The 25,307-nt window shown below is 33.3% G+C and overlaps 1 protein-coding gene across 1 annotated transcript; it reads right to left on the minus strand.

The window, feature by feature from the left end:
- Nucleotides 1-292: 292 nt before the first annotated feature.
- On the minus strand, nucleotides 293-7,413 carry MS3_00002489 (uncharacterized protein; the record flags this gene model as incomplete). The annotated part of the gene is made up of 3 exons (XM_012946073.2): nucleotides 293-564; nucleotides 5,575-5,939; nucleotides 7,325-7,413. 3 exons carry the CDS (start codon nucleotides 7,411-7,413, stop codon nucleotides 293-295), a joined length of 726 nt encoding a protein of 241 aa, XP_012801527.2.
- Between the last annotated feature and the right edge of the window lie 17,894 nt (nucleotides 7,414-25,307).

Here is a 25,307-nt window from a genome sequence, read left to right on the forward strand (position 1 = left end):
CAGTTGTCCAGTGTTTCTCTAGCATCAGTTTTCTTCTTGGCAACCACCAGGTAGATGGTGATCTGAAGCTATGTCAGTTCCTCTCCAGGTTCTCACGTTCTCCATTGACCTTGTGAATATTTTAATGATGCAAATATGATCGAGTTGGTTTAGTGTGGTATAATCCAGTGAGACACACGCAACTTTGTGTATGTGTTTGTGGAGAAATATAGTAGTACCACCTATGATCATTTTTTTGAATGCATACTAATTTGCAAATCTGTCACCATTCTCGTTCGTTTCTCCCAATCAGTCAGTGTCGTTCCATGATATCTGGATACTCAGTGTTATCCACACCGAATTTAACGTTCAGGCCTGCCATCAGGATGTTCAGGTCCTTCCCTGCACACATGGCTACGATTGATTGTAGCCTCTCATAGAACTGATCTTTACTGTCGTTTTTGCTATCATTAGTTGGTGCCTGACATTGGATAACAATCATTGTGATTCCTACCATCTTGGTTTTCAATAATGCTTTGATGATTCTATATTCATAAGATTCACATCTTATGAGTGCTTTACGTGCTTTTTGAACAACATCAGAGTGACATCCTCAGTGTGTAAGGCAGTCTCCTCTTCGTGACCAGAGTACAGCAGCTTCCCTTCTGAAACTATCATTTTTTCTCCAGATTGGTTCCAATGCGTTTCGCTGATTCTCGGTACTGCCAAGTTGTATCTTTTACTTTCTGTACCTATTTGACTGGTCTTCCTGGTATCCTATATTGTACGGACATCCCACATATCTATGTTTATTGTTGTTGTGATTGTTAGAATTGGCATCGACCTCGTGAGCTCCGAAGAATCTAAACTTTCACCATGAGGTATCATCATTATTCTGAATATAGATCGTTCAACTCGGATATCAGAGTTTAAATAGTTTATTTTGTTTAATCTGGTTGGCATTGTTTTAGCAAGGTTGTTTTCCTTGTGACTGATGTTGCTGATCTCATGTCCAACCCTTCTCCTTTACCCGGTCCTGGTATCGATAGTAACCTTAGAAGAGCTACAGTCCTATGAAATTCTTCTTACTTAATTTCATACACACACACAATGATTTTTACTACAGCTATTCTATCTCAGACCAGAATGTGTCTTAAGGTACTTAGTATTGCATAACTAATATTTCGTAAAGTATAATTGGTTCACATAAATATTGGGGATCATGTTCAATATCCGAAAACAAAGAAAGAACTGGCTAACAGAAAAGGTTTAGTATATACGTGACTTCTAGATCGTTTATTGATACTTGAGTAAAATATCAACATAACTACATGCATTACTCTGACAAATCTTTTAAACAGTTCACAGTAAGACAAAATGTGTATACTCAGGAGTAGATTATTGTAATCTGACTTTATTCATACTTAAGAATTAAACAGCTGGCGTCCCAAAGTTGAACTAAACATCATTATAATCATCAATAACACGAGTGCTTACAAATAATTTACGCTACTATCTGAAGTTTGTGCTTATGATTTCGTTCAGAAGAACAATGAAAGCTCCACAACCAAACCATCTATCTCAGAGAATAAAAATCCATCAAAATTTACGCTTTGTGTTAATAAATAATAAGTTTGTGATTATAGTAAAATGTATATTATAAAAAGTATTGCTAATTGACTTATTCAGTAATCCACTAAGCCCTTTTACATGTTAATATGTAATCACTTTAATGTACTTCGTTTTTTGTAATAATTTCTCCCCATGTTGAATAAAGATTTTAATAAGGTCAACAACTTGAAAGTATTTCTAATCTTTTAGATAAGTAAGAGAATGATTGGTAGCTCTATGAAATACAATATAATATGATAATGCTTGATATACATGGATCGTATTTGATCCAGATATACGATTTATGATCAATAGTTGAAAGTCAAAAATTAAGCCAGGCAGTAGTTTAATTCAACCAATTCATAGAGTAGAGTTAACAATGAAACCAGAATAGAAATCAATAATAGATAGGAATTTACCGTAATAAATAGTGTCACACATATGTAAACTTGAAGTTCTGTTCATTTTCGTTTATTGATCAATCAAATCGTACTTTACTGATAGCATATCAGGTACATTTTGGAAATTCAATAAATTTTAAGAAGAATTTGAGTTTCATTCGAATTAATTTAAGAGTATAAATCTGTTTAAACAACTTTCATAATATAAAATGATCTATTGACTTATCTATCGTTTATATGATTGTACCAGTCGAGATAATAGATATCATATTTGTTGTAGAATGTGAAAATGAGAACTTAGATCTTTAAAATGTAAGGTAACATCTAGGTACTTAGCAATGACTTGATCTTTATTCATCATAAAACCTCATAGTCATAAAGAAGTAATCTCCTAGTCACTTATGAGATCAAGAAAATATCTAGAGTAAACTACTAGAAATATGAGATGATAGAGAAGATTTGCAGCTCAATTGGTTTCTTTCAAACCATCCATCTCAGAGAATAAATCTCCACGTAGAATTAAAAATATACTAAATCTTGGCTTACATTAAAGCTGATAAATCATTATTGTTAAGCGTTTAAATAAAGTTACTGTTATCTTTCTAATTATCATATGGTTTAGACAATGTAATTAACATTACAAACTAGTTATAGTCATTAAATGCTGTTATGTTTTACTAAAAAAGGATCCTAGATACAAGCATGGTATCTAAACATTTTGTAGCTCTATATTTCATTAAAGTATTACGCAATTATAAACATTCTGGAAATCAATATTTCTGTATGACATTTTGAACATATTAACAATCTACAATGATTTCAATTCAAACGTTTGACTATTACACCCCATAGTGTTTTACTTTTGTTTTAGAATGCCTAGTGTTCTTCACTAATCCCTTGAAATTTCTACGGTTATCAGCCGAATCCAAAACTATTTGTTCAATTGTGTCAGTAGTTCCATCTACATATTTTACAAATAAATATTCGAATCTTTGGGGGGGGGGCGGAATCATAGATGAACACTACTGAGGAGTCATATACTAGAACGAAATGGCCATCCAGTGCTTCTACGTTTTCCATGATGGTCTAGCTCATAAACTCAATTACTAAATTACTGCTATCTCTACAAAACCCTCTGTTTGAATACCATATATCTTAATTTTGAATGAATCGCATAACATTCATACCTGATACAATTTAATACTAAATTGATAGATTTAGTTTTGTCCTTATTATTATTGTTATTACATATTAATGAACAAATTAAAATACATTTTGTCTAATCTATATCATTAACTCAATGCATGTTTTATAAATATGAACAAGGACATTTTGAAATACTTCTATAAACTATATATGGACATGACCCCTAAACTGTTTGAATAGAATGGTATATTTAATTATGAAAGTACATTAGTTGAATTGTACAAATTAGTCAATCATAGTTTCATTTTAATTAAGAATGTTTACCTACATACTATGACGAAATGAGAATTATAAACCAGTATAAGGAATTAGAATTATGATTTATAGTTGATAGTTAGGAATAGGGATTAGATTAAGAGTCTTCATCACAAATTGACATCAGTTATAATGCTAAAACTCTACTTGACTAAATGAATGAATTAATTTCGCGGTAAAAATCCAAGATCTATTATCTGATTGGTTCGTCTATAACTTATGATCTCGCCATCGTTATATATTATTTTCGAACAAATTTACAGAATGGAACATATATTATCTAAAGGAAACTTCAATAGTCCATCTTATCATTCATATTAATACTTAATGATAATTTGAATGGTTAAGATCATGAGTCAGTTGAAGCTAGACCACCATGGGAAACCTGGAAGCACTGGACGGCCGTTTCGTCCTATTGTGGAACTCCTCAGCAGTGCGCATCCACGACCTCACCCCTTGCGAGATTTGAACCCAGGACCTACTGGTTTCGCGCGCGAGCACTTAACCACTAGACCACTGAGCCGGCATCCATGATCTTAACCGTTGAGATTACTACAATCTCCACAAAACCCATCTAATTTAATGATAAGCTTCAATGTTAAAATAGACTATTACAGGTATGATAATGTCAATTCTATAGTAAAATACAATTGTTTCAAATGTTTCTCATAATAAATTACCAGCCATTGAAATTAGTTCCTTATAACACTTCACATATCTATATCAATCCGTTGTATGAGAAATTAGACAACAGTTTGGAATTGAACTAACAACATTACACTTACTGTTCTTCAAATTATAAATTATGACACCAAAAAAACAACCCTGGGACTTTTATTTGTTGGATATCATAATTCCTGACGATTCGTTACGAATAAATTGAATTTATTTATCAATAAAAATGACTATTTGGAGCCGACAAAACACTAAACTAAAAGTTTCATAATACTGAATATGAGATGTAAGAGATCCTATTGCTTTTCTTCAGCAATCTCGTAATTTTTGTGATCTTAAATTGTTTTGACAAATATACTTTAAAATAAAACCGTTTACTTGAATCATTCAATTGTTGTTTAGGATTGCAATTGTTCAGTCTCTTATTGACATAGTTGCAATCTGTACGGATAGTCTTAATTCGCAAGCTTTATAAACAAAAAATAGGATCCAGATTGATGCGCATTTCGTCTTATTCAGGACATATCAGCTGGATGTATCTACATCAGTATATTTTGGATTTTTCACAGCCTTTTTTTGATTTCACAACAAAAAATATCTACAACTATTTAGTCATTGAGAAATGGACCTAAATAAACCTTTGAATGACTTGCATTTTTTATGATCAAGATTCATATTAACTATCATTAGATAAATAAATGAACCTGAACTACAAATCTTCTCCAACATCTCAAATAAATCAACCTATTTATTTACATTTTTCGACTTCTACTTCTCACTTACCTTTATTCTAACTAATAACCTGAAAAGTATTCATTGTAACTATAGTGATAACATCTAAACAAGATTAGATTCATTCAAACTCAATGGAGTAAAGAGAAAAGAGAAGCCAAAAAAAGATTTTTTCGACAACAACAAAAAAAAGAAAAAAAAACAATAATTTTTTCCATTAAAAAAACTTTATTTTCTTCAATAATATAATAATAATAATAATTATTATTATTGTTAGTTATTACAAGCATAAATGAAAGAACATTAAGGTATAATTGATATGTATATTGTTTTTTAACGTCGATTGACATTAAATGAATAATAATGATGATAATAATAATAATAAGAAGAATGAAATTGTTACTATCATCATTATTGTAACTATGAATAGAAATGACAAAGATGCCCAGAACACATAGTAACAAGAATTGTCTGTTAATATGATCATTATTATCATAATGAAATAAAGTTAAATGTATCATTATCATGTAAAAGATTATAATAAAAGTAATTGAAATAAATGACTAGAAACTTATTTACTATTATGTATACAATTATAATAAGCAAAAAAAGAAAAGAAAAGAAAAGAAAAACAAAAACAATTTGGAAATGACTAGTATTATTAGTATTATTACAATGTTTTAAGTACAAGATGAATAACAAATTTTAGAACAACCGGGACGACATAATAAATGACACATTAAACCACATTTTGAATCATTATTAGTAATAAAATCTTTTCTTATAGATAAACGTGAATCAGTTGATTTAGAATGACGTTTACGTTTTAATAATGATGCAAATGGATTACGATATGTTGTTAATAATTGTTGATTATCTATTAAACGTTTAGAACGATGTGTTGTTTCGTGTTCACCTTCTTTTATGTCTTGTACACTTTCAGTTTCTTCAATAAATTGTTCAGGTATGGATGAAAATTGTATTTGTTGTGGATATAATCTACGATTAATAGTTACTTGTTGAGTAATATGTATAAACCATAATAATAGAATCGTATATATAAATAATAATTGCATTATTCTTTATATTGTGATTCAATTAATAATGGTTAATAAACCTTAACATGACAAAATTTACACTTTATATACTATTTTAAATGTTAATATTATTATTAGTAGTAGTAATATTGTAAATAAAGTTTACCGAAATGAACACAATTTCATTGGTTCAATTAAAATGTATTAACTTATCCATGAATTTTGTTGTAATCCTGTTTTTAGTTCTTTTTTTTATTTTTGGTTGTCAGCTAATCACATAAATAAAATTTAACATTTCGATTATGCATAGTTTTATCTCAATGTAACTATGCACATATGGGATGATCTGAGAGATACAGAGACAGAGAGAGAGAAAGAGAGAGACAATTATAACTATTCATCTGTCTATGGTATCTATGGTACCTCCCCCTCCCGCTCTATATTATTTAGCCAATCAACTGAATTGTGGATATATACAAATAAATTTGTGTTGTTATAATTATTCTGAGTTATAAGGCATTTCGAGACATTCATTTATAAACCGGTTTTTGTATTCAATGACCTGGAATTATTGAATTTTGTAAAACAAAAATTTTTTTATATATTTTAAATCGATGATATAAAGATGAATAATTCTCTCATATTAAATCAAGCTATACTACTACTTAAGGGTATATCGAGGCAATCTCCTTAGGATGCACATATGCCAACATGAAACTAATCAATTGTAGTCCTAAAACAACAATGAGAAGATACAAGTAAAACAACACCAAGTGAATTTATACTACTACTATATGGGAATTACGAAACTTATGCCAAAGCATTTAACATATATCACTGGTTAACAAATTCTGTCATGTTTTGATGATTTTACGGTTATAAGAATGAAAGAATTTAGAGAATGCTACTTTTAATAGAGTTTATAATTCAATTGTGATCATTTGCAAATAACAACTTGATGTAATCTCTGTTTCTGAAGCAACTGTTCAAGAGGGATATAGTCAATGTTGTACTACAGGATAGAGTGACTAAAGCAATGAAGTTAATCTTTTATTTGAAACTTTATCAGTTATGTTTCCGTTCGACAGTTGGTGATTCCTCAATTAACGGATACGTCTCCTGGTTCTATGACATCCATGTATATCTACGAATTCATATATTCTTGTGGATAAAAATGTATTCAGAGTACAACTAAAGAAATGAGCCAAAGAGTTAGTGAGCACCACCCACCTTCGTCATCTGGAATGGGTATGTTCAAAACAATACACAGCTCCACTCTGTCACACTTGGTCGACAGTGATTGTGTGGTAAACAGAAACAAATAGCTTGGAGTAATTTACGAAGCATTTTCTTCTTCATGGCCGGAGTATAACAGAAGCTCTCCTGAAGCTAGTCTTTGTAGTCCAACATGCGTTCAATGTGTTTCACTGATTCCAAGCAACTCCACGTTGTATCTCCTCATTTCTGTAACAATTTAACTGACTCTCACGGTCTCCCACATTGTACGAGCATTCCATGTACATAAATTAATGGTTGCTCTGGTTGTCAAAAAGGGCATCAGCCTCATGACTTCCAAAGGGACTCGGCTTTCATCATGAGGCGTCATAATTCTTCAGAATGAAGACTTTCTAACTCCCAGGGCAGAGTTTAAATGGTTTGAATAATTCTTTTCTGGTTAGCGTTTTTTTAGCGAGTTAGTTTTCCACGGGATTTCATGCTACGTAGTCTGCCTTGGACTCATCAAATGAGTACAACATTTAATATGAATTGTCACTGGATAGATTATTACAATCTTGAGCGTTGTCTGTGCACAGACCAAATCGCAACACTACAGATCATTGTTGGGCAATCAGTTGAATGGAACTCGCCACTATATACCAACTTCATTGACTATGAAAAATCATTTGATGGCGTGGATAAAAGAACCTTATGGAACCATCTTTGACACTATGGATTAAGTAGCTGCGAATATCGTCAATATCATCCAAAATTCATTCGATGGACTACACTGCAAAGTCGTGCATAGAGGAAAACTGACATACTAATTCTGAGTGTGGACCGGTGATAGACGAGTTTCCTTATTTTCGCCCATTCTCTTTCTGCTGTAGGTTGACTGAATTATAAAAACCGTATTTCAGGGGAAGCACGGATATGTATGTGTATACGGTGTAAGAGCTAGGTCGAATCCTCTAGCTCCAAGTTGTTTGCGTATATATGAAGGCAGACCGTGAGGGCGCATCAGCAGCCTCTGAATCAGAAAGCTTCATTATATTTAAGGGAAAAAGCAAGAGCCTCAATATTCACAGGAGATAAGATAAAATTTTAAAATACAACACGAAGAGCAACAACCAGATTACACTTGATGGAGTAGCTTTGGAAGAGGTGAAAACGTTTACGTACATGGACAGCATCATTGGTAAACATGAAATATCTGATTCAGATGTTAAAGCACGAATTGGTAAAACAAGGACAGCATTCCTACAGTTGAAGAACATATGGAACTCACAACAACTGTCAACTGGTATCAATACGAACGTCAAGACATTTCTACTGTACGGAGCTGAGACTTGAGCAACTGTCACAACCATCATCAAACATCTACAAGTATTTATAAACAATTGTCTACACGGAAGATACCGGATATACGTTCGCCAGATTCCATGAACAACAGCCTACTGTGGGAGAGAACTAACCTACTTCCAACTGAAGAGGAAGTCAGGAAAAGACTATCAAGGTGGATACGACATACATTACAGAAACCACCAGACTGCATCACGAAGTAAGTCCTATCTTTAAATCGTGAATGGAAACAGAAATGATGAAGACCAAGGAACACTGCGTCGGGACTTGAAATCAGACATGAAAAGGATGATTGTCAACTGAATTATTATTGATATAATGTCATATATCAGTATGAATGGAATCTTAAACAGCTGAACAGAAACCACAAAACACCAATAGAATTAATATTATTGTGCATTAATTATCATTTTAGTTTTATCAGTATAGGGTCGTGGAGATTATTATATTATTGATTGAGATCAAGAACTGATTGATGTTAGACCACCATTGAAGACCTGAAAGCACTGGACGTGGATGCGCACTGCTGAGGAGTCCCTTAATGGGACGGAACGTCCGTCCAGTGTTGCCAGGTTTCCCATGGTGGTCTAACATTAATCGGTTTTTGATTTTATTTTTATTCAAATTCGTAAGATGAACTAATTTTATGAAGTATATAAAGTGTTGTATACAATGAACATGTATCCCACTTTATTGACTAATCTCTAATATTTTTTATAAGGTAATCGTAGTTTTCACACAGAAAACATTTATCCACATTAGGTATGGGTATATTGAGAAACGATCTTGGATCAGACCACCTGTAATTACAGAAATAACTTACCTTTTTCACCTCGTTTTTTTTGAGCCAAAGAGCTGGAAATAAAATGCGTATATGAAGTGTCTATGTACTTATATATTTCGTTAGGAACAGAATTGTTTTGTTACTTACCTACTTACTTATGCTTGTTGCTCCCAATGGTTCATACGCTACCGACCAGTATTCTCTCGTAGTAAACTAACTCGCTAAAAAACGCTAACCAGAGGATTGGTTTATACTGATGAGAATTTTTTCCACTCTTGTATAGTTATTAGTATTCCTTTGAGTAAACATAAATTCCTGTTAAAAATCTATACAAAAACATACAAAAAACTTTAAATGTTACCCTATGGAATTCAGTCTTTCATTTATGAGTTCTTCTAAAATTTATACAATATATGTTGAGTAGTGACTGTCTTCAAGAGGTATTTCCTGGAGTTCTAGTGAGAAGCAATGACCAGTTGAGTTCAACTGGGTCTGCTGTGAGATAGTAACTAACTGAAGACAATGGAGGACGGTGACCCAATTTCGTGGATTGTTTGAAGTTAGACATTGACACCACTAGATGTCGACTAGGTGGTACACCGGTTAGGCGTTCGCACGCGAGACGATAGGTCCTGGGTTTGGATCTGGTGAGGTGGGATCGTGGATGAGCAGTGCTGAGGAGTCCCATACTAGGACGAAACGGCCGTCCAGTGCTTCCAGGTTTTCCATGGTGGTCTAGATTCCATTGACTCATGATTTCAACCCGTGAAATCTCCACAAACCCCCTTCTGACAAGCAGTATGGATCATCAGTCGAAAGTGAAATGCCTGGCAGCAGAAGGTTAAGAAGATCAATGAAAGGAGAAAGAGAACAATGCAGTTTGAGATAAATGATTGACATTTTGTCAATGAAATATTTACTGTATGGTTGTCGGATTTTATTAAGAAATCCCCTAAATTTATGTTGAGACGCGTTCGATTAATCCGCACTTGTGTTCTCGATCACTACAATGTCATTAAACTTTTGTTATATATTTTTAAAATTAAGAATGGCGGCCCTCTTGAACAACTGAGTTACCTGTTCCTGCCATCTAGATATTTCAATAAGTTCTGTAATTTTGTACGTTTCTAAAATGTTTACAACCTTTCACTATACAAGTTACAAAATAAGCCAAATCAAAGATATTGTGATTGCTGACAATACGCAACGTAAAGAATGTACATTATTTAGATATCAATTGACTGGTTTGCTAACATCTAACTGGCGATCACTTAATATTTTATCGTCAGGATCTATCAAGATGTGAAAAAAAACGGAAACTTGCTGAAATACGTTTGTACTGAGATTTCTATATTATACCAAAACCTGTAATATTGAATAAAGCCATTACATAATCTGGTATTTCAGACAATTTACATTATTTCAACAACTACAACAACAACAACAAAAAGAAGAAAAACAATATTCAATCCACTTTGTCTTATGTAAATTTGCTTTTAAAAATTATTTTAGTAAAAACAATTTTTGTTTGTCATTGAAAAACTAAATAAAACCATAGTGACAAACACATGGGTCGACAACGTATTTTGTTCCATTTATAGGACATTCATCTAAATATTCTATCATATGAAACTATTTATAACATTTAAATAGTGATTCAATAGATTAAACAGAAATTTGTGAAAGTTTGTTAAGGTTCGACCAAAAAAAAGTACATCGGTTGAATAAAAGTAGAAACTATTCCATGTAACCTACTTATTTGTTAAATGGTGTATAAACTTAATCATTCCAACTAGATATTAGATATCAAATGACTATTTATTTATGATCAAACGAACAGCTGTAATACTGAAACAAGAACAAACAAACCACTCATGGTCTAATACAAAAATTGAAATAAGCAGACTTATGTGACTTAATGTTTTATGAACTAGTTTTCAGTCTTTAGAAGTTAATATATATATAGAATGTGAATTAATAGGTAGTTCAGTTGACTAATCTTATCTCCTAGATTCAGGTTAAATGTTCATAAATTTAATAGAAGTTTTATGCATATTCAGAGTTTGATTTCATTAGCTAAGTTCTAGTGTATTGACTTGACAACTAGAGAGATAAGGAGTTTAGTAGCCCGGGTTCTGACTTTCAGGTGTGTGCTACTTATATTGACATAAGTAGTATATCATGTTAGTCATGAACAGAAGGTCTGGCAACAGAGAGACAAGAGGATCGAATAGTAAGGAATGGAAACAAAATGCAATTTGTATGAAAATGCAAGAACAATGAAGTCTGAGTCATTTTGAGACAATTGATGGACATTTTGCAAATTAAGCATTTACTATATGATTGTTAGATTTTATTAAAAGTCCCGTAATTTTGTGTTAAATATACTCGATTGTCCCCACTGGTGTTCTTGTTTACTACAACTCCAGTTAGATCGTTTCTGATTGCTGCTGCTATATACATGTCAATTCTTGTATATGATCATCGACATAGATCGCGTTAGTGAATAATGGAATTAAATAAGTTAAATACGAGAATATATATATATATATATACTCACTGATCTGGACAAGAAATCAGATGGATGGAGCAAATACAAGAGAGCGAAGCGAAATGACGGGCAGTAGAGAAGGCTTGTGGACCAACTCAACATTTATAGTCACACAAAATTAAGCTACAGACATGTGATGAGTAGGATAAGAATTGTACACACATATACGCTCATATAAAAACAGTCAAGATTGATAAGTGAATAACTAACAACGTGACTCAAGAAGAACAGTTAAATTGGCCTGTCCAGAAGGTAGAATATGTCATGTAGGCTTGACATATCGACTCTACAGAAGTTCTACATATTAGTAGTCAATGTTCACAAAAGTCCACAATTTTAATAATTTTCTTCTTATCATTATAACAGTTTAGAAACAAAAAACTAACCATAGATGTTAGAAATATAGGCAAGATTTGTTGAAACAATATCAGAATATATATCATGTAAAACATTTTTAAGCTAATACATAAATTACTCAATAGTGTGATGTATGCTACTAATGTCGACAGATATAAGTAGTATGTATCATCAATTGAAAGTGAAATGTCTAGAGGCAGAAGGTTAATAAGATCAAAGAAAAGACAACGAGAGCAAAGAATGATTGGTGTGGAAATGAAAGAACAATGAGGTCTGAGACGATCGACCAATAAATGAACATTATGCAAATGAAGAATTTACTGTGTGGTTCTCAGATTTTACTAAGATGTTCTGTAATTTTTTTGTTGAAATACGTTCGACTGCCCCCGCTTATGTTCTTGTTCACTACGTCCACAATCACGCTCGCGGGATTCGAACCCAGGCCCTTAAGTCTTGCGCGCGAACGCTTAATCTCTAGACCACTGACCCATCATTTCACAGTGTCAACGCCTAACCTCAATTAATTCACGAAATTGCGCGACCATCTCCCATTGTACTGAGGTAGATACCTGTCTCTACCTGACATGGGTTACCTCCACTGGAAGTTGCAAATTAAAAAAACGGTAATCATGAATGTATTTAAAATTAAGTTTTAGTTTGATTGAATTCAAATTATAGGCAATTACAGTGCTGCTTACGTCTTCGTTTACATTCGTTTTAAGTAGGGAGAATGTTAATCGATTGAACTTTGATCGCTTCTATTCTGATAAACTCATTAAGTAAGACATCATGATAATGAAAAAAAGTAACTATGTATTCATCAATCTTTATCATCTTAGTTCTAGTAAGAACCTGAAAACCCATCTAATTTCGACTGTGCTGTACATAATAACTTAGTAATATTTTTCACATGTTAAGTACGAATTTTAAGCCTAAAGTGTATGAGATGGTTTAGATTTATCCATTAGGTGTATGATTTTAGTGGAATTTGTTCTCACAGCTCAGAAAATGAAACTTTACCAAAATAAAGTGTATGGATATGGTTTTCCAATGTTGACTACCTTTACTGATGAATCTCTTAAATGTTTCAGCTATAATTTATCTTTTTATAAGTTTCAATGATTTATTCATTTATTTGAACACATAAATGTTGATAGAAAGAGGCAAAGAATACATATGCTCTATACAAGTCATTTAACTAGTGTATGGTCTGTATTACTGCTCAGATGCCTAAATTGAAGGAGGTGGTTTTCTTATGGAGGCACACCCGGAGCTCCACAAGGCAGTGGCACAACGTCAGGAGATGCAGTCCCATGGTACATCTGCCATTTATTCCCTTAGAATCCTGGAGCACTTGTAGATTATTAGTTTGAAATCAGAGTTTTCCAACTCCCCTAGATGAAGCATACATGTCCACCAACCCTGTTAAAGCCACAGACATTCACTTTTCACCCTCTCAATTTCATAAACAACACCATAGTCACGAGAAGTTAATGAGTAGGATTTCCCTGGTAATGCCCGTATACACTTGGCTATATGACAGCATTTGCAAAGATGTTATTCTTTTTTTTTTATCACTAATTAAATAACTGAAATTTCACTATTTAATAGACATTATAATCCATTTAAATTTTCATTCAATAATTCATATTAATCTATTTACATTACGTTAAAGTATGTTTAGATAAGTGTTATTGTATTTACTACTTATATTACTGAATTTAGTTTTCTCTCACTCACTCACTTACTCCTTCCCTCATTCACTCCTTCACTCCCTCTCTCTCTCTCACACACTTTGTAAACTTAATTCATATCTGTTTATTTATTTATTTAAATATGTTACCTACTTTTTATATGATTAATTAAAACAATTTATTCAATGGTAAAATAAACTTGGAAAAAAATTATGTTCACAATTTCAATGTATAATACTAATGATTACGTATAAGAAACCTGAAAATTTGCCAAATTTATTTAAGGTCAAAAATTGAATGAAATTGAATTACCGCCCAAAAAAATTTTTTTTAATATACTTCGCCAAATTTTTAATTGACCTAATAATGTATTCTATTTATATTGGTGATAATGTTATTATTATTATTATTACAGTTTATTATTCTTGTTTTAAATGATGATTTAAAAGTTTTGGTAAAATGAAAATCTCCACAAAACCCATTCTGATATTAATCAACATATGCTCACTAGTGACTGGCTTCAAGGTATATATCCTGGAGTTCTAGTGAGAAGCAGTGACCAGTGCAGTTCAACCGAGTCATTTGTGAGGTAGTAACTCACCGATGAAAGTGGTGGATGTGTCGCTCAATTTCGTGGATTAGTTGAAGTTAGACAGTAACACCGTTGGATACCGGCTCAGTGGTCTAGTTGGTTAAGCGCCTGGCGCGAGACTGATAGTTCCTGAGTTCGAAGCTGGTGAGGCGGGGTTGTGCATGCGCACTGCTGAGGAGTCTCACAATAGGATGAAACGACCGTCCATTGCTTCCAGGTTTTCCATGGTGGTCTGGCTTCAAATGACTCATGATCTCAACTGTTGAAAATGATAATCAACTATTGATATAAGATTATCCCTTGATATTGTTTAATTTGTATCTTCTCTATGATCAGTCTCTTATTGATAATATGTACATCCTCCTCTGAATTGTCTCGATATTGTCTTAAGTTACAAGGATTATAAAACGAAGATGGATAGTGGTTAGCAGGGGAATCTAGTTTGACACGCGTTTCATCCTATTTGGGACCCGTAAGTTGGATGTACCTGAATCTCAAAGTTGTTGTTCACTTCAGGACTCGAACCCAGTATCGTTCGCTTCACTTAGCTACTGAGTCCTGATAGCTACCTGCTTGTACAATAGGGCGAAGTTTAAATTCACTCGGTGTTGTATAAGTTATATCTTCTCATTGTTATTTAGAACTGCGATTGATCAGTCTCCTGTTGACATAAGCGCATTCTGTTTATATTCATTTAATATTATCTCTACTTAAATAAATCCTATTTGATATTGAATAGTGTTGTTAAAAAAGATGTGAGTTATTATTTGTGTTAAATTTTGCAGAGTTTGTACTCCTTGTAATCAACACTACTTTGTGTAAATATAAAGATGAACAATGATATTGTAAATTGATATGTACATTTATTATTATTATTATAAACATTGATTGTTTTGGCAAAAGAAAAACGCAACTAAATTAAACGACGTATAAAATGTAAACAGAATGAGTAGTTTGGTAAGAATCTGTGAAACACATGTGAGGATGGCCCAACCGGTGAACTCGATGAAGCTCTAAGAAGCTCAGAAAGAGTTGAAGATATTCCACCCAATCATCTTTTGGAAGAATATTTCAGAATTCCTACATGTAGCTTCCCTGTATGCGGATTGAAGGACTATAATGATGATTTCGTTTCTACTAAAAGCTATAAATTCTTGACAGTTTTGTACCATAATTGACACTGTTTTAGAATAACATTCTTTTCACTTGTCTTCTGTCTTCTCGTTTACGACTTGGAAAGGTTCTAGCGTTCGAGTGCTCAAGTTGTACGCCGTATATTAGGAATCTAAACTCTTGATATAACAACACAGTTGGAACATAAGAAAAATATATTTCATTCAGTATGATACCACAATCAACCAAAAGAAATACAGATAATGTAAAAAGATACAAAATGATAGGTCTATTTAAACTTATTACACGTGGTTGTTAGGAGATTATTTAATGGAGGAAATCATATGTAAGAGATAGAGAAGTTCTTACAGGCGCTAGGTAGATTATCCGTACACTTATGAACAAACATTAATTCATTTTATTTGAAAAGCTTTAACTGATCAGAGTTTATGGACATATATTTATCCTGATTGAATCACCAAAAATATTGCCTTCAGTTATTAGTTCGTTGCTGGTAGTAGGTTGCAGGATGTTTATTTTATTGTGGTTGAAACTTATCAGCTGAATGAAATCACATGGCAAGATTGATGTTTATTTTTAGAATCGAACCCGATACCAACCTTTTTTATACCCAAACGCGTTATCAGACAAACTGCTGAGCCCCTATAGTCACTAATGTGCTCGAAAGGGTATGAAGTTATGTGTCAGTGTTTAAGATTTAAGGATTCCGAATGACCATATAGAACGAAATTAGCGTTCCAGATCCCGTTATTAGCCATATACCAAATATACTAACTGATGAACTGTGCATCAGTTTTTGAACATGCGTAGACCGGCTTCAATCTAGAAATAATGATGATGGTTAGGAATTTTTGGGCATAATAATATTTAAAATAGTTTAAGTGAATGGAAGACCAAAGAATACACTACGTCGAGAATTTGAAGCAGACATCAAAATGATGACTATCAAATGGAATGGATTGTTCAGAACAGAGTTGGATGGAGAATGCTTGTAGATGGACTATACTTCTCCACGAGGGTTAACAAGCGTAAATAAGTAAGTAAGAATAGATTTGCTTATTCTGAAATCACAATTTTTTTGAAATCAAAGGATTCCGATTTCGGATCAGTTTTGATAATCTAATAGAGATAAAGTAAGAGGTTGGAACTGATTGATTCTTTTTGTTTTCATCTAATGTTGACTTGGATAGGCTTTAAATTGAACCGATTACAATTTGACATAAGCGTTTATTTAACTACACTATGAGATGTTTATTGGGAATTTATTGACCATTGTCTATATTAACTAATATTAAAAGGGAATAAAGTGAATCATCATAATGATGCTTCACAAAATTTTAGGATTTTGTAAAGACGTGTAAGAAAACAACAGTTTCAATGTGATATCATTCAAAGTTATTGGAATATTTCTCAGTTACCTGATAGTTGTCATCTGCAGATTCGATAATTTCTATATTATATTCATATAGTTAATTGAAACATTGTTTTTATTACTTTTATGCGGATAAGCATAACCTTAATTCTTTTTATCTCAGGGATACTTCATTAGGCTTTCAACATCTTTTTAACCATTTTGACCGCAGTTGTAAACTTTATTCGAAGGAAAGCTTTGAAGAACAAATTGCCTTCATTATAAATTGTCTACATGAAAATACATAACCGGAGAAATTCATATAAAAGTATGCTAAAACCAACCTACAGGTTAAATATGATACAATGGCTAACAAAACCTGCTTTTTATAGTCGTACTTTAGAGGAGATGAAATCACTGGAATAATTAGCCATAGGACAAATGCCGTGTTGTAGTTTGTTTATCCATCAGTAAGACTACTCAACCAAATAAATAAAAATTGATAGGTTCTCTTTTTTCAGCATCTTCAATTGCATTTACCAATTTACATGTACCTGCCAAACACATACATTGGAAGAACAGAGAGTAGAGTATATGTTCGCATTTCCAAGCACGTTCCAAAGAAATGAAGACTAAGAGATGCAATGGCTCTAAACAATACAACACTGCAGATGATGAGATATATGAGATATAATGCATTCATATTATTCTGCATCAGTTGTTCAGGCTTTATTCGAATTCATTAAAGAAACCGATTGCATGAAATCATTTTAACTTCTCTTGTGACTTTTCTTGAAACATGTAGGTCTTTTTATACAGTTATGTATCTTTATCAAGTTTATGTCTAACAGGAGAAATGTAAAATCGAATCGTAAACATATTAGATGTTACATATGCATTACCAAGACTCCATCATTTAAATATAATAATATGATAAATCATTTAATGGCCACTTCAGTAAAGCTATTCAACCTTCATAGCTATCCTCTAATATAAACGGAATGATTAGATGCACTTCAATAAATACAAGTCCATTTAGCGAATAACTCATTTCATGAAACAGTCTTACAATGTTATCTGTATTATTTGGTCCACAAAAGTGTTCTTTCCAAATACATATACGAACATTATCAAGCCTGGTTATCTCAAGGTGAATGCAGAGTAGTCGATAGTACTGAAGTCAATTTCCATTCAAAATCATCCACAAACGGAAATAAACTGAAAAGAAGTTGGGGATTACATTTATTTACAGTGCTAACAATGGAAATCGATAGATTCAAAGTTTATCTCTGTGCTTAGAAGTGGTTTGTTCAGTCCCTCTTTTTATCACTGATCTAACCGACTATTTAATTCGGAAGATTATTTATCATAATTATTTGACTCCTCTCTATATCATAAAATGCACATCAGGTTTAATTAACAATTATTTACCTACTTATGCTTGTTAAACCTCGTGGAAGAGCATAAGCCATACACCAACATTCTCCATGCAACTCTATCCTGAACAATCCTTTCCACTTGTTTTAAGCTGATATTTATTCTTTTCATGTCTGCTTTGAATTCTCAATGCAGCACTTTCCTTAGTCTTAATCATTTCCGTTTCCATTAAAGAATGAATGTGGGCACTTGCTTCGTGATGCAGTTTGATGACTTTCATTGTGTTTGTTCTATCTACTTTCAGAATCCTTTTCTGATTTCCTTTCCATAAGGAAGTTGGTTTGTTTTCCCCCACAGGATGCTGTCTGTGATAGTGTCCGACCAAAGGACATTGAGTATTTTGTGTAGACGATTGTTTATAAATACCTGTGCCTTTTTGATGATGACTGCAGTAGTTGTTCAAGTTTCAGCTTGGTACGGTAGAACTGTCTCGACGTTCCTATTGAAGATTATGACTTTGATATTGACTGTCAGTTGTTTTGAGTTTCATGTGTTCCTCATTTATAGGAGTTCTACACATGCTTTGTCAAGCCCTAGCCTTACATTTGCATCAGGTCCTCCTTGTTCATCGATGTTGCAGACCACGTCATGTACAGAAAGTTTATAACTGTTCCAGAGTTTTTCCATCGAGTCGATTGTGTTGGTGTTCTCCGTGTTGTGTTTAAGGATGTTGATTTTTCTCTTGTGTATGTTGAGGCCTACTGATGTGAAGGCTGTTGCTACATCGGTTGTATTTATCTGCATTTGTTGGCATCCATGGGATAGAAGAGCTAGGTCATCTGTGAGGTCGAATTCGTTCGAATACATCCACGTATTCCACCGTATTTCATGCTTTCCCTCACATGTCGAGGTCTTCGTAATCCAGCCGACCATCAGGAGGAATAGAAAAGATGAGAATAAGCAGCCTCGTATGACTCCGGTTCACACATGGAATGCATTTTTCAGCTGTCGTCCATACACGAACTTGAATTGTAGTGCATTGTATGAATTCCATATGACGTTGATGGTCATCTCAGCTACTCAATCTATAATTTTGAAGACGGTTAATATGGTTCTCCTACCCACACCTTTGTAATGTCGGTTATTATTGTAAACCCATATACCTTATTCTAGCTTTCGGACAGCCTATTCTACTCATTCTACTTGAGTCACATTCTGACCTTTTTATTTATTCGCTTATCAATCGTGACTGTTTTTATATGAGCGCGGTAGGTGTGTGTACAGTTCTTATCCCATTACTCATCACATGTCTGTAACTTACTTTTGTGTAACTATAATTATTGATTAACGCTTGGTTAAATGGGAGTTGGCTTACCATTTCCACTGCGCGTCGTTTTGCTTCGTTCTATTCCATTCACTTTATATACAAAATATATGTATTTAAACGTTCATTCTCGTTATTTAACTTACTTAATTCCACTACTGACTTACGCGATTTAAGTCCATGTTTATACACGAGGATAGGCGATAACAAACATTCATAAGATCTAATTGGAGTCAGATCTCGGGCCACTAAAGTGAAGAGCCCTTTCCACGTCGTCGTCCGATCTAAATGACGATTAAATAACGGGCCTCCACACCTTCAAATGATTTCTCATAGTCAATGAACTTGATGTATAGTGACGAGTTCCATTCAATTGATTGATTAACAATGATAAGTAGTCTCGTGATGTGTTCTATGCACTATCAATCCTCACGGAATCCAACCTGTTGAACCCAAAGTTGAGCGTCTACTGAATTTTCCATTCAGTTAGGCGACACTGTTGAGAACATATCCTGATACCGATTGTAATGTGATTCCTCAGTATTTCTCATATTTGCTGATGTCTCCTTTCTGTGATATCTTGATGAGATTTTCTTTTCAGTCCGTTGGCACTTAAGTTTCCTCCCAAATGTTCCTGAATAGAGAGTGGGGCATGTTTGCAGTTACTTTTATGTGTGACTTCAGTCCTTCAAGTGGTATATCGTCAGTTGGTGCTGCTTTTCCATTTTCAGTCAGTCAGTCAGCTACAACTTCCCCATTGTTGATTTGTCTGATGTCCAGATATCCTGATCTCTTTGATAGTTGGTGTAGTGACAACTCAAGGAAGGACTGTGTACGATGCTTCGATGTCCGGTGGGTTAAGTGGGGTTTCTTACTTTTTGTAAATTATTCTTATTGATGGAACTGTCATTTAGTTTCTCTTTCATTTATGGTAATTCATTTACTTAATAATCATTGTATATTGTTGTGTGAGTTGAGTCATATAACTTAACGTCTATACAATAGAGATCATATTCGCTGGGTAATTCCTTCTTCTGACTGAACACTAGGTTAAAAGTAACTCAAAGACTGGTGGGTGTTAAGCTTTCAGTCTCTGTTCTCTGGTCACATGGTCATTGGTGAACTAGAAGTTTATCAGTCCTATAGACATTAATCGAATGAATCAATAGTAGTACTAGACAATACTAGTACTCCTATAATAAAGTCATGATCAAATGAACATCTGAGATTCTACTGAATGATAATCCATTGATGTAAATCTTTAATTTCAACGAAATCGCTATATCATGTGACCATGACCAACCGTCTGATTCTCGGGATCGTTGAAATCCAGCAGTCACAACTTTATGTGCTCACAAATAACTGGATTCAGAATTGATTGTTAGAGTTTTGACGAAAAAACGTATCTCCATACCATCAAAATGTTCAACGATCATTTACTATCAAGTACCGAAAATTCTCAAGTTATACCTAGATGTTTATGCCCAAATTTTGAAAGTCCGACACACATACACAAGAATTTGTAAGGCTTAGTTTTCATTTAATATCCTCGGTTATAAACCCATTAGTACTGATAAGATAAAATGTCTAGACAATAAGCAAAGATGGACAATGACTAGCAGTGGAATCCAGAACGCGCGTTTCGTTCTATTGGAGACTCGTCAGCTGGATGTACTTGGACGAAACATGCGTCCTGAATTCCACTGCTAACTTTTATCCATTTTTGCATAAAAAATTTGTGAATTAAGTCAATATCGAATCAATCCGTACAGGATGCACATATGCCAACATGAGATTGATCAACTGCAGTTCTAAATAATAATAAGAAGATACAAGTTAAACAATACCAAGTGAATTTGTCTAGACAATAGTTGTCATATTTTTATTATTCATAAACATATCTGTTTTGATAACTTCTTCAAAATAATCATTGAAAAATGATTGTGTGAATCATAGATTCAATAAATGTTGTTTTTGTTGTTTTCAATTACATTTGTCCTATTCATCTAGAATAGGGTCATTGTACTTTATGAAGTTATGCCAATTCACTGAAATATAAGACAGAAACATCTTTGTTGAATAAACAAAACTTTTATTGATTTATATTTTTCTCGCTGTTGATGTTATAACTTGCAATAGACTAGTGTAGTGTATGCTAATTATGTTAACATAAGCAGTATAAAACGTTAATCCGTTTGGCATCAGAAGGTTGACAATATCGAGGATTGAAGAACCGAAAAAGAAAGTGATTGGTATAGAAATGCAGGAACAATGAAGTTTGAGACAATTGATGAATATTTTTCAAATGAATTATTGGAGTATGGTTCATGTATCTCATCAAGTAATTTTAGTAGACTTTCATTCCATAACAAACTGGATTCCACTGCCAGCCACTATCCATCTTTTATTTAAATAACATTTAAGAATCCTTGATAAAAAGAAACTGATTACTTTACGCTCTGGTCTTGGAAGTCGTATCAGCCCAAATAGATTGGTATCTGACGAAATCTCAGCACGGATTCAGAACGCTCTTCTGGATTCTGTCAACACCTATGGCCAAAGCGAGATATCCGTCTATTAATTAACAAATGAGTATACTGAGCAGCAGTTCGTTCTGTTCTACTTTATGGCTGCGAAACATGGCCATTAAGAGTAGAAGGTACTCGTAAGCTATTAGTATTTGACCACAGATGCCTCAGAAATATTGCTCACATCTGCTGGAATCACTGGGTAAGTAATAGTGAGGTTAGACGCAAGGTATTAGAGAATGATGGTAAACTAGTTTATGAAGTTGTAAATGTTCATCGACTGAGATGGTTGGGCCACGTGTTACGTATGCCTGAACACCGATTACCATGATACGCAATGCTGACTAGTGATGTGGATGGTTGGAAGAACGTTAGGGGAGGTCAAACCAAAATGTGGCATCAGTGCTTGAAGTCAATAACTTCTGGTATGAGCCATATTGTTAGATGCAGAATACCTGGTTGTGGTCGCATGACTATCATAACCAATGGTTGGAGACTTTTGGTGACATGTCTCAGAATCGATCATAATGGCGTTCGTGTATACACTCTTTGTTTTCCCTTAAACTGGGAGATTAAAAATGTTTTATATCTTTCTTTCTATCAACCAATTATTTATTCTTGTACTATATCTTTATATGCCATCTTTGTTTTATACATTACTATTATTGAATTAACTACTCCTATGAATTCGGTGTTCATCTTGTTGTGCTAATGAGTGAGGTACGGCAACTTGGACCGATGCATTTATGTGCCTGGTTCTACGTTGTAACTGACTGACTGACTGACTTTACACTCAGAATGAAATTTTAATTGTCACTAGAATAAAGTGAGGTTTAACTCTGTATCTCCGAAAGTTTATTTTAATTTATATGCAAAAAATATAATAAACTAAAACTCCACCAAATTAATTTGTACCCGGCTAAATTTATACAGAAAATTATATAATAAACTTGTAATTTTAATCAAATGTTCACTTATTACTACCCTGGATAGTGACATTTTTATTCATTTCTGAATAAAGGTGAAAAATATTTCATAAAGTTGAACCCTTTTTTGTTGTTGTTGTCGTTGTCGTTGTTGTTGTTGTCGTTGTTGTTGTTGTTTAGACTAATTCATTGATCTAATTTTATGACCAAATCGCCTTAATACATTTTCTGTTAAAAAACATTGACTCGATGCATAAAAAAATTTAAACATATTTCTATTCCTAATCAATTAAGGCTAGACCACTATGGAAAACTTGGAAGTATTGGATGCTAGCTCAGTGGTTTGAAGTTTAGGCGTTAGTGTGTGTGACCGATAGGTCCTGGATTCGAATCCTGCGACCGGGGTCTTGCATACGCAATGCATAGAAGTCCAATATTAGGACGAAACGGTTGTCTATGGTGGTCTAACTTCAATTGATTCATAAATTCAACTATTACATTCATATTTGTTGTTGAAATTTGGTAATCATGAAATAAAAATGTTATTTATCCTTGAACATTATGGAATGGTTATCAGTGGATGTTAACTGGTTATCATAACCGAAAATAAATTCTTTAGAATTTACCATTGAGAAATGAAGAATACTGGTTTATTAACAAATAAGTAACATGTTTAAAATCCTACTACCCATTAATAGCAGTTTTATTACTCAGCAAGGTTAAAAGAAATTGTGTTCAAATCATAGTTTCCTTAATGACCTATTGTTTCACTTTCAAGGAATCTAGCATACTATCTTTCAAGATCAATTCAGTGCAAGCTAAAATATCTGTTAAACATATTTGATAACTCAATTCATTCTATTATGCAGTTGTTGACTATGATTAATGATATCCAACTAAGTAGGTAGTAAAATATGTTATTCATAATCTTTCATTTAAATGAAACTAGTACTGGGATACAATACTGCTTCTATATCCTAGTGAATAATACGTCTTTGTGAAATTTGATACCAAAGTTTATTAAAGCTAACAAATGTGTATTTTACAAAATATTGTAACTTCAGAAGTTAGTCACACAAACAGACAAAAGGAATGATGGATAGTTGCTGGCAGTTGAATCCAAGACGTGCATTTCGTCCTATTTGAAACTCGTAAGCTGGATGAACCTGCATCTCAGAGTTGATGTTCACTCTAGGACTCAGTAGCTGAGAGGATAATGCGATGACATTTGAAGCAAATGATACTGGGTTCGAGTCCCAGAGTAATGATCAACTCCGAGATGCAGGTACATTCAGCTGACGAGTTCCAAATAGGAAGAAACGCGTGTCCTGGATTCCACTGGAGCCACCATCCATCTTTGTTTACAAAGCCTGTGAATTAAGGTAATATGGAGGCAATAAGCACATTATGCATATATTCCGATAAGAGACTGATCATTAATAGTCTTAAACTTCAATGGAAAGATACAAGCCAAACAATACTTTACTTACTTACTTACTTACTTACCTACTTACTTACTTACTTACTTGCTTACTTACTTACTTACTTACTTACTTACTTACTTACTTACTTACGCCTGTTACTCCTCGTGAAGGAGCATAGTTCTCTCACCAGCATTTTCCATCCAACCCTGTCCTGGGCAATCCTTCCCAGCTCTTCCCAGTTGTTATTCATCTTTTTGATATTTGCTTCTATTTCTCGACGTAATGTGTTCTTTGTTCTTCCTCTTCTTCGCTTCCTTTCAGAATACCAAGTCAGAGCTTACCACATGATGCTGTTTTGTGATTTTTGCACAAGTAATCATCAAAATGTATCTCAGCATTGAAAGCACTTGATTATTTAAGATTAAACAACAGTTTAACATTTAGGATTGATGATTGCTCAATACAAGTGTTGAAATAACAATGAACATGGATTGAAATATATCAACCTGATAGAACCTAAAAGTATGGTGAAATTCACATTTTAACCTACAAATGTATGTACCACAAATAAAAGTAGTATGTTCATATTTATTTAATTTTAAAAATATCGTTAATAGAAAACTTTTATCTCTAATTCTTCCAATTCATTCTATTGATAAATATCAATACAAATAGGGTTTCATTATAATAAAATTATATTTTAATTCACTTGGTATTGTTTAATTTGTATCTTCCCATTGTTATTTAGAATTACAATTAATTAGTCTCTTACTGAAATATGTGCATCCT

This window comes from Schistosoma haematobium, chromosome 1 (genome assembly GCF_000699445.3).
Source record: "Schistosoma haematobium chromosome 1, whole genome shotgun sequence".
NCBI classification, from domain to species: Eukaryota; Metazoa; Platyhelminthes; class Trematoda; order Strigeidida; family Schistosomatidae; genus Schistosoma; species Schistosoma haematobium.